This window comes from Tetrao urogallus, assembly GCF_951394365.1.
Source record: "Tetrao urogallus genome assembly, chromosome: 7".
Lineage (NCBI taxonomy): Eukaryota > Metazoa > Chordata > Aves > Galliformes > Phasianidae > Tetrao > Tetrao urogallus.
Genome location: NC_136820.1, coordinates 43,983,010 through 44,000,829, shown reverse-complemented (window position 1 = coordinate 44,000,829; position 17,820 = coordinate 43,983,010). Strand labels below are relative to the sequence as shown.

At 41.4% G+C, this 17,820-nt stretch overlaps 1 protein-coding gene across 5 annotated transcripts in view; it reads left to right on the top strand.

Annotated features, from left to right (window-relative positions):
- DPP6 (dipeptidyl peptidase like 6) overlaps positions 1-17,820 on the top strand; it is a gene marked incomplete at both ends in the record, with an annotated part of 485,505 nt that overhangs the window by 406,137 nt on the left and 61,548 nt on the right. For all 5 annotated transcript variants that reach the window (XM_079538258.1, XM_079538260.1, XM_079538257.1 and 2 more), the window contains one exon: positions 1,675-1,795. In XM_079538258.1, the coding sequence (XP_079394384.1) occupies positions 1,675-1,795 (121 nt within the window). The remainder of the gene's footprint in view (positions 1-1,674; positions 1,796-17,820) is intronic.

The following is a 17,820-nucleotide window of genomic DNA, read 5'->3' as shown; positions in this document are numbered from 1 at the left end:
GGCTGCATCACTTGAATAACTCCACCTGGCTGTGTACCTGTTGCATAAGAGGTTGCCCAAACACCCATCGCACATGTTGATATAGAGGTTTGGGATTGTCTTGCAGTTTGGGGATAGTATCCTTTAGGGCATTGTGCATTGCTGAGAACAGGTTTCTCAAGTCCCAGTCTGACCAGTCTTCCCTTTTACCAACAAATGCCACCAATGGATTGTGGACAATACAGGGTGTCTCTTGTGCAAATTGAAGATACACAGCAGGGAGTGCAGAGCCTTGGCTGTGGCAGGAGGAGCTGCAGAGAAGAATGGTCCATAGCACTAAGGCTATTGTGTCCCAGCACTGTTTTTATCCCCATTGCCATCCCATACTACTAATAATATTCATTAGTTTCTATTCTTTTTTTTTTTTCCCTATAGGCTTTGAAAAACAACCTCCTATTTTGTCCACAGTGGTTTTCCTGATTTTTTTTTTTTTCCTTATGTTTTGGCAACCCTCCCATGTACAAGCTAGCTAACACATTGAATTCCCTGCTAGGGGTCTTTAGTCTGGCTTCTCTGCTTACTGAAAATGCAGGCAGGAATGAATCTTCCACAGTGTATTTTTTTCTTTCAAAAACATATTAATGGCCTCTCCTTAGTTTAAAAGCCCTTGTAGACTAGAAGGGCAAAAAGCAAGTTCCAGTTGCAGTCAGACTTTTTATCCTGAGGTAAACTCGCTGTAACAACTGCCAAAACTACATTAGCACCTATACTTTCTTCTGGAATTTTTCCAGCTCATCTTTAGTTGAAACACATACCACAGTAGGACGTGAAACAGAAGCTGAAAGCAAATACTTTTTCTCAATTCTATCCTTTCATGAGTGCAGCATGAGAAATTGCATTCTCATATTGTGCTATAGATACCTAAGATTTGTTCCAATAGCCCAACCTTCTATAAGCTCATCTGTAAATGTCTGCTGAACTCTATTAACAGTTTTGTCTTTTAGTCTGTATGGATTGCCTGGTACTCTGTTCAGTACATCTCTGCAGCCTGAGTGGATCTCAGAAATTTCTTCCAAATAAGACTAGGCTGTGGTTCACTTTGAGGGGAGGAAGGAGAGGATCTCTGTGTCAATGGTGACATTTAAGCACCTAACCAGATGATGCCATAGACCAATATATATAAATATATAGAGAGATATGTATATTTAAGTGGCTGGCTAAAGTTTGGCTCATTCATCATCTCTTAAACACCTGAATGAACAGTCTGATTCCCAAAAATGATCTGGTAGCAGTAAGTCTTAATGGAAATATGTAAGAAGCATTTTCCAGTAATCAGTTTAGTCACCATCAACTCTGTGTCCTGAAGCACTTCTTCAAAATCTGGAGAGGTAGTGTACCTCATTTCATGCCTTCTCATGGCACTCTTCAATTTCTGAAATGAGGACAGGACCAAGAAAAATAAAGCTTGTGTTGGAGGACCAGGGCTTAGTTTGCTATAAATTAGCATATTTCCAGTAGTTGATGACATTGGAAGCAAGCTGTGAAAATCTTTTTTGGATGAAAATGCTGTAAAAATGTGATATGTGATTTTTTTTTTTTTCCTTTACTAACAATTATTGTAAAAGTTAAATGCAACGTCTTAAAATGGAGCCACTGCTTAATGCTCTTCTCTTTTTCTTTCTCCTTTCAAATCAGATTTTTATCTTTGAGAATAACATCTATTACTGTGCCCATGTGGGGAAACAAGCCATTCGAGTGGTCTCCTCAGGAAAAGAAGGTGCTATTTTCAATGGGCTCAGCGACTGGCTATATGAAGGTAGGACACAACATCTAGGATGGCAGTTAGTTATGAGTTTTTTTTACACTCTACACTCTTGGCAGAACTGTCTGAATTTAGATGTTCATTGCTACATTTCTGGGGACTGGTGGACATTTGCTAAAAATTTGCTATTCTAACAGTTGTCTGAAGTGCTGGACTGGAAATAATGTCAAGTGATGTCAGAGTCCTGTTTTGTTTTTCAGGCTGTTTTTCTTTCCCTTAGTCCAAAAGTAATAAATCACGAAGCATTAATGAACAGAGCTGGTTCATTATTTAGTGGCACCTGCAATCACTCAGAGATGTGACAGTTTTCAAGTCACTGGAAAGGACAGAAACATGGAGGGGAAGTTGCTTCTATTTTAAGGGAAGAAGCTAGGAGACAATTTTACTTGATCGGTTGTTTGCCACAGCTCTATGCATGCCCTAGAAGCTACTCAGCTCTTGACAGCTGACAATTTTCTGAAAGCCAGGTTCTCTCAGTAATTGGGTTCCTTCCCTTGAAAATGGACCTGGTGGGGCAGAGGGTCATTGCTGGAAGGGTCCAGAGGGGAAGATATATGAAGAGTGGCTGAGAGCCCAGGATTCACTGGGAGCAGAGCAGGCTGAGGGGAGGGCTCATGGCAGCTGCAGCTTCTCACAGGGAGCAGAGGGGCAGCCACGGGGTCTGAAGGAATATGGCACAGTCAGGGGAGGGGCAGCTGGGGGTGAGGGAAAGGCTGTGCCCCAGAGGGCGGTGAGCGTGGAACGGGCTGCCCAGGGCAGCGGGCACGGCCCCAAACTCATCGAGTACATTGGTAGAAATCTGATACCCGTTTGGATTACTTTTGGTGTTGAAGTTCATGTTTATGTTGTACTGCAGAACATTGACGAGCAAATATTCCCCTTGTGAAGTTCTTTGTCACCAGAGGAGTGGCTAAGAAGTTGCGAAGTGCTGATTTTCTTTAATTTCTACGTTATGAATTTGAAGTTCTGGACAGGCTGGTTTGACTCTGTAGGTCAAGTGTGCGTGTTGGTAGCTGTCTTTTGCTGCAAAACATCACTTGGTACACAAGGTCTTCTGATAGAGCCTTGCACGCAGCAGCATGCTGACAGGAGAAGTTTGTCACGATAGTGAGCTCGAAGCCCGTGGTGACACTTGTGTTTTGCTGACATGTGTTTTTATTCAATTACTGGATTGCTCGGGCAATTTCTTGGCAGACGTTGACTTTCAGGTTTGTCCTTTATAATGAACTTACTCGTTAACTGTATATTAATATACTGGGATGATAAAGGAACCAAATACAGTCTGTGGATATACCAAGCCAGGTTCTGTAACCTTTCTGAGTACTGTGTATGCAATAAGACCTCTGATCTTGTTGTTCACTTGGAGTACATTTTAACAGAAATCGGGTTATAACATCCCTTTGGAAATGTCACTTTGAGCCCAAGAACATAGGGCTGATGTTAAAATCAAAACTTCTTTTACTTATCAAGCAAGATAAAGACGGACCCCTAGGAAAATCTGAAATATGTGTTTTCAGGTGATAGAGTTCCACTCAAATCCAAAGGTGGTTCTTGTAAGCTGAGCTCCTTCCCTTCCTCTACATCACTTGGAGGTGAAGCTGGGTGTAGGATCAGTACTGAGGCAGATGTGTGAACAAGCTGTGGGGAGGCAGGATCAGATGGGTTCGCAGCATCCAAGTGTCAGTTCTCTGAATGCACTGATGGATGGAGAACGATCCCAGAATGAATTGGATATGGCAGAGTGGTGAGTGGGTAAGGAGTCTGTGAGAGTTCAGGCGTTAACATTAGAAAGGCTGAAGCATTACCCTTCCAGCAGCTGGGATGCTCTGCTGTTACATGGTTACCAGCAACTTTATTTAACCAAATTCTCCCCTTTTCTTGGGTGCTTCATCTTTGAAGGGTGGGGGAAAGAACCAGAATCTTTAAATTCAAATTCAGCTGAGTGGAATTGCTTGAAATCTGAGCTAGGATCAAAATTTACCATCCCAGGGCTACTTTTCACCTCCCTCCATTCCTAGTGATGTTTGGAAATGTCTCCTCCACCTCACTAGTTGAGCTGTGATGCTCAAACCCACGTCTGCTTGCACCACTACTGTCTCAGCGAGCTCCCGGGGTGGATGCTGAGCATATGTAGGGATCTTGTTCCATCTGTGCGGCCACCTCCAGCAGATAGTCTGCAAAGAGCCGCTGAAACAAGATCACAGCGAGTTGGGCATGTTGCTCTATGCTCTTTTTGTTGCTGAAGTTCACCACTGCCAGCAATGGCAGCTGAGCTTCACTGGAGCACCTGGTGGGTTCGTGACCTGCTTATCGCTTTTCCTGCATACATTACAGAAATAAAAATGTTGGTATTTTCAGTCTTGAGGAAGCCACTTGCAGTATTTTTACTGTCATCTTTAAAAGCTTATCACCAACACTCCTACTCCCCCATTTTGTAGAGCTGCCTGCACTGTGGGCAGATTGCAGCCCCAGCAGTGCTGTCTTTGGGTTGTCTCCCAATGGCTGAGATAAATGGTGGGTACAGGGGAAACGCTCCTCTTCATAACAGTGTTGCTTTTGGCACAACAGAATAGATGCTCTGTGCTATTAATCACAGGTCTTTACCGGGTCTGGAAGTAAAGCAGAACTAGAGGAGGTTTGACAGGCTTTTTTTGCCCTGTAAAAATGCAGGAGTTCATTTCAATTCAAGTTAAGCTCTGCTTTTGTAAATCTGCCAAAGGGGAAAAAAAAATTCCTCATGGTATTTATGCTGATCTGTAGACTTTTGATAATATAGTGAGAAACATTTTTGAATCAATCAGAGCTTAATCTACTTAGTATATTTAGCTGGAAGGCTATAGATTGATACCTAGATTACTGAAACATGAAAGCATAGATTAAACATGGCTTTTATTACTAAAATAAGCATTGACAGTGTTTGCATGTAGACTGACTTAACATTTTCAGAGTTTTGCCTGATAGATGCCTGTGCTAAAATATTGTGAGATCCCATAAGAGAGAACTTAAAGTGCTGTGGCTGAAACCAGCTCAGCATTTAAACGGATAGCATGAACAAAGAGGGTTTTTCACTTCTGGCTGAATCCTGGGGAGCGCTGAATCCTGCCTGAGCCTGTTTCAGGCTCCCTGTACATGGCTCTGCTGGGCAGGACAAGGACCTTCCCTGGCTGCTCTGCTCTGAAGTCCTGGTTTGACCTCTTTTCAGCAAGTTTGCATTCACAGACACGACTCTGATGTTGCATTCTGCTGCATGGAAGTCACAGGGGAGTGGAGCAGCAGGCACGTTTCCATGTGTTCCTTCCATGGGTGGGAGGGGGAGGATGGATTTTTACCCACAGATGAGCTGATCCTGTGCGCAGACTGTGAAACGGAGGGCGCTGCTTATTTCTTGTGCCCTTAGACATAAAAGCAGTACCATATAAACCATTTTGCAACCTCATCTGAAGGACTTGTTTTGTTTGTGGTTTAGGGACTTTGCTTGTAAAAGGAAGAGTTACACATGAGTTAATCCCTCACCTCCTTTCCCTGCCATGGTAAGGGTTTGTTCTGCAAGTCCCTGAAGATTACCTCAAAGCAAGGACCCTTTTCCAGACCAGTACTGACCTGGTAGCTGTGACATCTCATCTGTTCTCCTCAGCCTCACGCCAGAGGAGCACATCTGAATGGCTCACGTGGCGCTCATTTAAAACTCTTATGCAATATGAGTTATACGTATCCGACATCTAAAATTGATACTCTGCTCTGTTGAGCTTAATGCACAGTGGTGTTGCTCTGCTTTATTTTTGGCTGGGGAGCGAGAGGAGGAGTGAGAAGAGACTCTTTTTCCAGCTCTGAGTTGCATGCCTTATTAATCTTCATTCCACCCGCATCTTGCTTTATCACCAACAGATCCTCTTAAATGACTTTGTAGTGACACCTGGTGGGGGAGGCCAGGATGTCATCATCATTAAGACAATGAAACTGCAGAATTTTTTGCTGCAAGATCTAGTAAAAGACTTCCAATTTCCCCTCCCTTGCACTTCCCTGAAACTCCCCTTGTGCTTATGGGAATGACAGAGCCAAAGCTGCTGGCTGATTCACGCTAATAGTGCTTCTGTTCCTTTCCTAGACTTTGCAAAGAGAGAAAAGAGAATGCAGTAATAAAGAAAAATCTTTTCCATAATTTAATCAGCATCTCAGAAAAATCAGAGTGTATATTTAGAACCTTTATGGCTGGTCTCAGAGGTGCAGCGCCTGGTAACAGCTGCCAAAACAAATAGCATTTCTCTTGAGCAGTATCTTTTATGCTTATAGTATTTCAAGCAACTGAAGTAGATATATTTCTTATGGTCAGAAGCATTAATCCTGGAAGTCTGGAAATGGCCTTAACGCTGGGTAAATGCTAGATATGTCTGCTGAAGCATTGCCCTTTGCCTAATTCATCTGTGTGCTTGATTCTTCATTGTATAATGTGAGAACTCTAAACCTTTAGTGCTTGAAAACAGTAACTGATGATTGGACAGATTGGGAAGGGGCATTCATAATTAGGCTGAATGCTAGTAACTACAAAAATTCCTGTTTGGTGTCATCAGAAGAGATGAGGTAGTGTAACATCTCACTGTGTAGGTTTAGCCTTTCCCAGTAATTAACTGCTCCAAGGCTTACGGGGAGGTAAAAGTTAGACTGAGTCATCACTGAACGTTTTAAGATCTCCTGGATTAGAGTGATCTCTCACCAAAAGGATGCTCAAGGCAGGGACTCCAGACAGTCAAAAGGGCCAGCCTGGATAAGACTGTTAATGAAGCAGATGACTGCCCAAGGAAGTGGTGGAGTCACTATCCATGGAGGTTTACAAGAGACATGTAGCTGTGGTGCATAAGGATATGGTTTATTGGGCACGGTGGTGATGGTTCATAGTTGAACTGGATGATCTTAATGGTCTTTTTAAGCCTCCGTGATTCTGTGACTCCTCTTGGACGCTGCGCATGAAGAACCACTAGGGCAGTGAATGGCAATTCTCATCTGTTTATTTTTAACAGTTAACGTATTTTCAGTCAAGTAAAGTTTTCCATGGAAGTGGGTAAATGTGTAGCTCTGCATTTTTTCCATTATGGAGCAAAGGATAACAAAGAGCACTTGGAGATGCCTTCACAGTGTACCCTAAGTCCAAAAATCCTTGAGTTTTCCTCAGGAACGTGCAGATTATATTTATGCCTTATGAGGAAGACATGGAATTTTTACCCTTGACTCTGTGCCTCTTCAGGTAGGGCAGGAGACCCAGTTATTGTTTCAGGGACATCGCTATATTAAAATAGAAAGTTTCTTTCTGCATGTTGTGCATCGTTCAGCACTGCCTATTAACTGCTTGCAGCTGTTGCATAACACTTCAGCCATGCAGTTCCCAGTTGGCCATTCTTTAGCTTTAGCATTGAAAATGTGACTTTTTTTTTTTTTTAGCGTACGTTTATTTGCATGCTGATTTGCATGATCTGTCCATTTCTGTTGTGGGCAAATAAAAATGAAGGGCAGCTTTACACCTCAGCCATGTGTTTGTAACAGAATTATTTACAGTTATTTCAAGGAAGGTCAGCTGTACGCAGCAATGTTTTGCCTTATCTATGTTTAAAAAGAAGGAAAAAGGCTTAAATTTCAGATGGCCATACAATGAAAGGTTTGGTAGAAGTTCCATGATCTTCTAGTATTGGTGGAGTTTCCCTTTCATGTGGATTGCATCACTGGGGATGGGCTCCTGGCCCTTCTCAGTTGGTTAAGGCCAGAGAAAATTGAACCATTTACAATGCACATTGAGAACGCCTGCCTAGAAGTCAGCATGCTCCTGAAAACTTTTAAATGTGCCGTTCTCTGGACAGGCTTCAAAATCCATTGCCTCACTGCAATAAGCCATGCCAACTCTAGCCCAGGCTTTAACCTTCCCTTTCTGCAGAAGGTTGTTTAGAAGGAGATTGCCAGCCAAACCCAACACCTGTCATCCTCTAATTTTTGAATCGCCATCATTCTGGCTTCAGGATGACTTTTGGAAGGAAAACAGAATATTATTTACTGAGGTCAGTGATCTCCTTGGTGCAGTGGAAGGAAGCCAGGTGGCTGTCCTGATTTCGCCTGTCAGTCAATAGCTGCCAATGCTCCAAGTCCAGGGTGTTCAGGGAGTGAGATTGTTGGTGTTTGCACTGAAGAAGCATGTGCTTGCCCTTCTCAGATGCCCTATTTAACATGCTGTTTTTTCGGGAAGAGCTTTGAGCCCCCAGACTTCTCTTGGCACCATGATCATGTGTTGCATGCTTTACTGAGAGAAATTTAGAGCCCATGAAGTCTGTCGCTAAGCTGAGCATAGATTTTTCCCTTCAACACACCCTGCTTGGTGGCTATGCGTGATAGAATGCTGAAGGCAGTACCTTGGTGTGAGCTCACCTCCAGCCAATAAGGGAAAAGAGAATTGTCCTTTCTATAATAAGTTACTGTCCTCCTGTATCTAATGCCAGCCTGGTCATTGTCAGAGTGGAGATTTCCAATAAACCAGATCCACCTTCATAATATTTCAGGTAGCTTCTTCCAGTTCCGTGCAATGCCTTGCAATTCATTCATTGTTGTTCTGATTTTTTTTTTCTTTTTTTTTCTTTATTTTTTTTATTTTTTGATTGTTTATTTTGGCTAGGCTTTTATTATTAGATGATTTCTATATGTATATAGCAAAAAGAAAGCGTCATATGCTGTGGTTGCCAGTATTTTAATCTTAAACATTGTTTCGAGTTGCAGCAGGTCTCCTTTGGTGTGATTAAAGTAATCATGAAATTTATATGAATCTCTTCCTGAGCTAGATTTGCAGTCTACGTGGAACATGTGAGAGCAGTTTGGTTACAGTAGTTTAAATCCATAGTGAGTCTTCTGATCTCTGCAGATTTAGTTGAGATTTGAAGCTTCCCACAAAATTTAACCCAACTGTTGTAGTAGAGTCTCCTTTCTGTTCTGCTGTTTTACTATTGCTGCTTTGTTGAGTACATATTTGTCTCTTATTCATCTTATGTGAGAGAAAAAAGCTACCCAGTTTGCTGATTAGCTACTGCCTTGCTTGAGTATGTGAATGAAAATGAAAAACTGACAACTGAAATATGTAGATCAGTATGAAAGTAGCACCTGGTATTTACAGATCTATTCTTACAGATATCCAGCAAATTCTGCATCACTGAGTCAAATATATCTAAAACATGTATTGGGTTGTACAACACAACTGTTAGGAGCTTCTACTTGTATGTGAGTTCTGTTTATATGCATCAGAGCCATTTACAGTAGCCTTAGGAGAAATACTTTGTCCCCATTTTCAGATTATACTCACATTTTGAGGAACTAATCTATAATTTCTGTAGTTTAAATATTGCAGAATATATTTTGACATATGCTATGCTAAGTCTGAAGTCTGGATTAATTGCATGGAAGCTCACAGTAGTGATGCCAATCTTCACTACAGCTGAGCTGTAATATTCATGCTCTGTGACCACTATCAGAGTTGCAAAAAAAAAAAAAAGCTTGAATTGTCATTATTCCCAGAAAAAGTGTGAATGTTACACAGCACTTAAGAACTCTCCCAATTTTGAGAGCTTGTTTTTTCTCCATTAAGTCTTACCAGTGATTTGATACTGTAAAACACACAATGCATTTAGGGGTTCAGGTTACAGTGAACAAATTAAAGTGCTTCGTTTCTGGGGTAGCAGAATTGACTTTTGTTGTGCCCAATGTAACAGCCTCTATAATGCTGTAGAAGATTAAAAGAAATTGGGTTGATTTGCACAAAAAATGGTTGCATGTAAATGGTAGGGAAAAGATAGGGCATGGTGCCCAGGGCACTGTAGGGATCTCTGTTCTAGAGAATTTAAGAATGAGTTAGATGCATTTCTATCATCATAGCTTCTTGAGATAAAGATCAGTTGTAATTCCATGCATACGAGATTAGAAAATGACTTTGGGTTTCTCCTAGACCCACAGTAATATGACTTCTTTTTTTTTTGTGTGTGTGTGTGTGTGTGGAGTTTGGATAGCTTTTTCTGATCTCTTTGCAGTTGCACATTGTGGCTCTTAGATTCACAGAGTCACTGTGAGCTCTTTATCATGGCAAATTTACATTTACCTCATTAATTCCCTAAGGGAAATCAGTGGTTTTCTTCTCTCAATAATCTCTATGATGTTGTTTTTGTTGTTGTTTAAAAACTTATCTTAAAGAATACAATCTTAGCTGCCCGGGGAGGTGGTGGAGTCATCATCCCAGAAGGTGATCAAGAAGCATTTATATGTGGCACTGAGGGACGTGGTCAGTGGTATGGTGATGTTGGACTGATGGTTGGCCTAGATGATCTTAGAAGTCTTTTCCAGCCTTAAAGGCTCTACAAATTTTAAAGTGCTGCATTCACGAAGTGATTAAAATGACAGAAATAAGTACGGCCGAAACTGAAGGATTGCTTTAGAAATTTTATTAGTACGTAATTCCACCAATTTGACCTAAAAAGTAAATTTCTGTGGGTTTTTTGGCTGTTTTTTTTTTTTTTTTTTTTCCTCTTGATGCACTCGATCCACCACAGTGGAAGAATTCTTGCTTATGGAAATTCAGGGGCCAGTAGAAAACCTGTAAGAAGTTTAAATAGCTGTCTCTTTATCTCACTGATCTTTGGCCTGAATAAGGAGTATGTGCCAGAAGAAAAAAAAAAATGTAAACAGCAAAAATAAATGTACTCTGTCTAAATTAGAAAAAGTGAAAGCTACATGAAGAGAATGAAAATTCTGCGAGAAATGTGAGCCTCACTAGAGGCTTGACCTATCCATTGTTGCATAAATGTAGCAAAATCAAAAGAATATCAGAAATAATGACAGCAGTTGGTCATCTGCTCATAATTCCCATCCATCAGCTCTTCTAATGGGGAAATGAAATCGATGAAATGAAGCGTGCTTTTTTAAAAAACTGCAAGGCCTGCTCCTAATGTGAGCTGGAAGCAGCCACAGGTTGGAGCGGGTCTGCAAGCAGGGAGGCAGCGACCCGAGGATGAAAGGATGAACTCATGTGAGGAGGATTGGACTGAACAGTGCCCCACAGAGCTGAGCTTAGCTGTTTCCTCTGGCAGAACAGGCAGGAGCTTAAATCTTTGTGCTTGGAAAGCGATCTCCAGCATTGCTATCTATGCTTCATGTGCTCGATGCTACGTGAGAAATGATAGCCAACACACTTGGGTGCTACCATTGAGAAAACTGAACAGTTTTAGGTGTGTTTCAGGCTGCCAGCTCTCCTTCGGGCAGATATCAGGGGCCTCTTGCATGTGAGGACATGGATGTTACAGTGCAATATTTTGCAGATTAAGCCCAGTGGTGACCGTTGTGTTCATACCTATCACCAGTGGAAGCAGATATACCTGCATCAGGAGAACTGAAGAGCAAGGGCAGGTCTTTATAGTGATTGGCATACCATAGTTACAATAAGATAAAGCATCCAGGGATTATATTGTGCTCTCTATTAGTTTATGTTGCTGAGTGATCATGATTAGCAAGAGAAAAAGAGGAGGAAAAGCGAAAATTGTAAAGATCCTCTTAAGAAAGCAGCAAAATACGAGTGACCACGTACACCTTGACTGGTGTGTGCTGGTGTTAAGTAGCTGCCTACAGGCGCTGTATGACTCACTGGGCTTGGAAGGGACCTCTAGAGATAAGCAAACCCAACCCCACTTGCTAGAGCAGGTTCCTTACAGTAGCACAGGAAGACTTAGAATCACAGAATCATTAAGATTGAAAAAGACTCTAGGATCATCAAGTCCAACCATCAGCCCATCACCACAGTGCCCACCAAACCACTGCTCCTGGTGCTGAGTGATCCAGCTTTCAGCCAGCTTGTGCTGCCATCTTGGCCAGCTGTTGTTTGCATGCCAGGCAGTTTTGCTGAGACTTTTTTTTCTGAAAATTACTGAAAATTTGTTGCGCCCCATTCCCCAACCTTCAGAAGCTTTAAGAACATGAAGTTCTTACCCGTCGTATCTACACAAGAAAAGTTTTGTCTGCTGTTTTGAGTGACATCAAACAGAGCAGCCCCATGAACTGCTGCTAAGAGCTAAATATTATAATTTATTTACAATTATTTAAAATGCTGCTTATAAAGGAATAATTTGGCTGTCAGTTTTGAAAAACTCTCACCTTTAAAGGATTTTTTAGCTTTTAATGAGTGTGGAGGCATTGCGTGGTTCTGAAGTAACATTTTCTGTGACATAGCTAGGATTCCTTGACTGTTGCACAGCTGGGTGTAAGTTACCCCACAAAAACATCTCCTTTCTGGCTCTCCTGGTGCTGATTGCACAGCAAAGGGCAACTACTGCCAGTCAGTGTACTTGAATTCCAGTCTATTAACAAAAAATTTCTCTTAATTCATGTAGGGAACAGGCGGGTCAGAGAAGTGGATGTGAACTTCAAGCATTTCAATCTCATTTAGCATGCATAGCACTCTAACTTACATTTTAGATTCTAGGAAAATTGTATGATTGAGCAGAAATTGATACCTCTAACCATGTTCCTTAAACTTCTGAGTATTACTCCAAGATTTTGCTTGGATTTTTTTGAGTGTTTCTACTTAATTTTACAGCATTGCATTTTTGAATGTAGCCATTTAAGCCTTAAATCTACAATGCTTGGGAACAGAGAATGACACCTTTCTGCTGGGATCTGCTAGTAGTTACATTCCAGTCTGAGATGTATTAACAATTTTTAACCTTTAATGAAAGGTTTATATCGTACTTCAGGTTCAGTCTACCTACATACATATTTTAAAAAGAAGTTGTAACAAACATTCAAAATGAGGATTATAAGTTTACTTTGCACTGTGGCTTATAAAGGTATTGCTCAGTATAGCTGTTAAATCTCTTGTAGATCATATTTTCTTATGCATCTGTAATCCCCTTCCAGGCTGAATGCTTTACAGTTCTTTTCCCTAAGTAAATACTCCTGTTTCTTTCTTCTTTGTGCTCCTTGCATTATTCGTACGCTGGTTTTTGATCAATTTATTTATTTTCTTCTTTTTTTCTTCTTCTCTGATTTTGTTGGTGTAATAAGAGCAACAAGGATTGGAGGAAGGAGGATCTGTCTCGCAGGGAAGGAGTTAATACAGAAGGGCATGGGAACATGTGTTGATAAAAAGGAATAAGTGCAGAGTGGGCTTCCAAACTTCAGTAGAGAATAGAGAAGCATACAATATTGCATTAGCTAGAAGAAAAGCCCTTATGTAACAGGGCTTAATCTCCTTGGAAATGTTTCAGAGTTTATTTGAAAAATAAACCCAACAATACTCTATTAAATTTATAGAGGAAATGGAAAGCAGAAACTCAAAGGACTGTAATTGTCACCTGCAAAAAAAAAAAAAAATAAAAAATCATGTAAGATGTAATGAAGGAGGAAATTGGGCAAAACTCATCTCCTTAGCCCTTTGCAGGAAAGTGGAAGTTACATTGCCTCCATGTGATGTGAGTATCCAGAGCTTTCTCACGGAGATGATGTGGTTAGAGTGCTGCACTCACAAATCTGCATGATTTGCTGAGAAGATGTAGTGTGCAAATAGCATCCTGATTCAAAAGGAGAAGCAATGCGAGATGAAATGCCATTTTTGCTTTTGATTAGTGTGTATGGTTGGTTCTTTGGTGGGTTGTTTGGGTGGTTTTTTTTTTTTAACCTGAACTTTAATTCAGGACTACAACTGTTGCATCAAATATTCAGTGGAAAATAAAAAGTGAGCAGAGTGCAGAAAAGAGCTTTAAAGATTAAAGAAAAATGTTTAAAATGAGTTCTTTTAGAAGTCTCTGTGAATATAAAAATCCGTCGTTACGCTGCATGTCTTTTTGAAAATTTCTCCAGTTTCTACACGCATTTTGATTTTTCTCAAATCCTTTTAATAATCCTGGGATAGTTCCCAGTGCTATCACGTTCATAAATATGGCCCTTAGTGTCTCATGGAGAACTTTTTAAAATGTGCTAGAGAGATAAATAATAATTTTTAAAATGCAAAGTCTTCCAGTTCTCCCTAAAGCAGGATTTGGGATTCATGAATGTGTGTCAGCTTATTCTTACCCCCCCCCTCCACCCACCCAACTTTTGATCTTAATTCTCCCTGGCACAACAACTGGTCACTGTGGATGTTATTAGGATCCAAGGGCATGATTTCACAGCCTGAGTCGGATGAGCTTTTCACAATCCCTGCCTGGATCAGATTAGTGTTGACCCTGAGCTGACATGCAGGCAGGGAGAGCCAGCACATAGAATCTTAGAATCATTAAGGTTGGAAAAGACCATGGAGATCATCAAGTCCAGCTGTAAGCCCACCCCCACTGTGCTCACTGACCACATCCCTCAGTGCCACATCTCCACAGTTCTGGAACACCTCCATGGGACTCCAGCACCTCCCTGGGCAGCCTGTGCCACTGCATTATCTCTCTTTTTGAGAAGAAATTTCCCCTAATATCTAACCTATCCATACCAGGATATCCTGGTAGGACTACCCTGACACGTGTCTTTGCCCAGAGGTGCTTCACTGCAAGATGTCTTTCTTCTATTTTGGTGCCATGTGACCCTTTCTCTATTTCTGATTTGTTCAACATCACTTGCATGTGTTTGTTCGGGTGTCAGTGTAGCAAAGTGCTTATAAGCACAGCTCTTCTTAGCACCCACACTCCTTGTAGCTGAAGTACAAGGATAAAATGAGATAAGCATTGCAGAGAACGCTCTGATGTATTTTTTGGTACATCTAATTATGACCTTCACAGAGGCAATTATTCTGTCTTGATCTTAATGCCTTTTACAATCATCAATTAATAAAACTTCTCATTATATTCTGGTAGAACTTGAGTTATTATCATCTTTCTAGAATCAGGCAAACTGAGGCACAGTTATTGACCTGATTTTAGATGAGCTCAGAGAAATTAGGACACAAAGCTGAGGTGAGAGCCTCACCTTGGGCCCTGGATGTCAAATGAAAGGCATGGTGTAGCTGTCACAAAAACCCAGATCTGGTTGTTCTCTGCCTGGTCCTGGGCAGGTATGGTGACAAGGTGGAGTTGGAGAGAAGCATCTGGAGGGGGTCATCAGCAGGAAGGCCAGGTGAGCCCTGAGGATTTCAGCATGGGGAGGAGGCTTTCCAACCCAGGGGGCATCCTACGAACAGGAGGACAAATGCATATTGTTTAAGCTGCCCCAGCTCTGCTGAGTTACTACTTCTGTTCTGCACCGTAGAGGGGATGACAGCCTCGCACCTGACTCTCAAATCACCCCAAATATAGGAACAAATCACTTCAGGTCTTCCCTTTCTACTCATATGACTCACAAGCATTTGCCTCCTACATTAGTTTTGCTTTCCTTTGAAATTGAGTCATTGCCTTGTATTTGATTTAACGACAATAGCGGGGGGGGAAAATCAGCATCAGTTGCTACTGAATCAAAGTAGATCAAAAGCAGTTTTTTAAAGGAGGCATTCAAGGTAGGCAGTTTAAAGATTTGAGAAAGTGGTCAGAAACTGAAGAAAAACAGCTCCTAAAAGCAAAACATTATGTTTTCACACTATTGTACTTCTAAAATTGAAGGCAACAGTCTGAAAACAGACAGTGAAATAAATCTTACTCATTAGGAATTATCTGGAGATCACTGTATTTATTGCATTTGTTTTGATTTTCCAGTCTCTACCTTAGACTGTGTGCACAGAGATTACTTAAAAGATTCAATACCTCATTAGAAAAATTAAAGTTCATTTGATTATTGAACTGACCCATCCTAACTTAGAGCTTGTTATGTGTTGTTCTGGTGTATCACAAGCATGCTTGAAACCTTGGGAACAGGACAGGATGGAGAGCTGTGTCCTGAAGTTCTTCAGGGTTGTACTGCACTGCAGAGGCTTGGCACAAAGCTGCTGCAGGGTTTTCAAAGGTCTGTAAATCCCCAGATTGTATCAGGGGTGACAACCTGAAGGAATCTGTTTCCACTTTACTGAGCTCCAAAATGATGCAAGAGAGAAAAACAATCCTGAAAGTGAGAAGAAGAGAGAACTTTCATGGTGTTTTTCTGGTTCCATTACCAGAGAGCATGTGGCGCCAGATGAGTGGTGGGAGTCATTTGACAGAAAGGCAGACATAATAGCAGTCTACTTCTGCTGTGAGCTACCACTTGGAAGTGTTGTAGTACATGATCTACTCATTACAGAAGGCCAGGATTATTTTTAATGAGGAGATTGTGCAGCACAACACTTCTGACTGGCACCTCAGCCTGAAAGGAAGCTTCAGGAAGTGTGGAGGGTGTGTGGCATAGAAGAAGCAATGCCTCTGGGCTTCTAACTTGGAGAATGTACCTGGGCCTATAGGAGATCCTGAGAAGGAGGTGAGATGGCAAATAACAAATTGCGTGGTCTGAAGCAGGGTCTCCAGGTAGTAGTGGCAGTGTGATGGTTGGTTGGTTGCTGAAAGCCCAATTACTACCCCTAGTTAAGCATCTTAAACCAGCCAGCCAACCTTTCTGTTCCCATCCAAGAACTGATGATCTCCTGAATGAACTGTTTGCTTAGACAGAACAGACATTACAAATGCACGTCCACGGCAGTGCTTATCAGTAAACAGGAGATCACAAAGCATTTGGCTTTGATTCCAGCAAAGTAACGTTCCTCGGGCATCTACAGATTGCTCCTGGCCATCTCAGTCCTTAGATTGATTTGGACTTCTCCTCTTGCAGAAAGTATGCATCTGAAAGTGCAACTGAGAAGGATTTGGAGGAGAAATTAGCCCTTTGCCTACAGCATAGCAAACAAAATATGCCTGAGGAGTCACTTCTCCTGTATGACTTAACCTCATTTTAAGTTTATAGTTTGCCGAGTGGAAGCAGCATGCAATGTGCTGGCCACTTGAAAAAGGAAAGAAAGAATAAAGCAGTTGTTTGGCTGCACAGTTTTCCTGAGTAAGTGTCTATTTTTTGTTTCAATTGGAAAATAGCGAATCATGTTGTGAATTCACAGGTATAAACTGAGTGAATTTGGCTCCTCTGAACACATAAATCCTTAGCGGGCAAGCACAGCACTGCTACATTTCTTCAAATTACAATGGAAAAAAAATGGATCCTTAGTATATATCTCTAAATATTTACACCACCTATCATTTTGGACTTAAAATTGCACTGAGCCAACTCTCTGAGCACACAAGGCACAGAGAGATAATTTACAGGCAATTAGGCAACCAGGTGGTTGTTTTCATTGCAGTATATCGTGCTCCCTTTTCCACTTAGGAAATGGAGATCTGCGAAATAGAAACCAAACTTCCTGTTAGCCCTCTTCCAAGAAATGCTCTTCAAACTGAAAAATAATTGAGGTCTGTCCCGTGATGTAACTATGCTTTTTTTCATGTATTAGCAGAGTACTGATAAGCCTTGTGAAGATGAAACCTTCCATCTGATGTGCTGATAACATAACTGAAATGTATACTCTGGAGCTCATTATCTGCAGGAGTTGGAGGGAATGATCACTCTGAGGGTGCCCAAGGAGTAAATCACAGCTTCGGTCTGTGATGGATATTCCCACACGCTTGTACCTACCCCCATGGAGTGGGTCAGTGTTCCCACCTTTGGAAACCATAGCCATAAGCCATCAGTGGAAGGGGACAGTCAGCCAGCCCTGAGCTGCTGAATCTTCCAGGGGAAAATCACAGGGAGGAGATGAAAGACATCCAACAAAGCCTGAGAAAGAAGAGGATAATAAATGTTAAAATTGGCATCCAAATTGTCCAGGAAAAACATGATTTATAAAATAACTGTTTTATGAGATAAACAGAGGGCCAAGGAGTACAGCTCAGCAGTTCTCATCCTACTCAGCAAGGATGATGGTAATTTCTTTGCAGTCTGATGATGTTTGCCATTCAAATGTTTTAAGACATTACAGAATATATGTTTTAGATCCTGGCCATGAGAAAGTACTTGCTAAGTTGCTTGCCTTGCTGTGCCTGGAGCTAAGCAAACACCCCACAGAAACTGTCCCATTCCCAGATGGC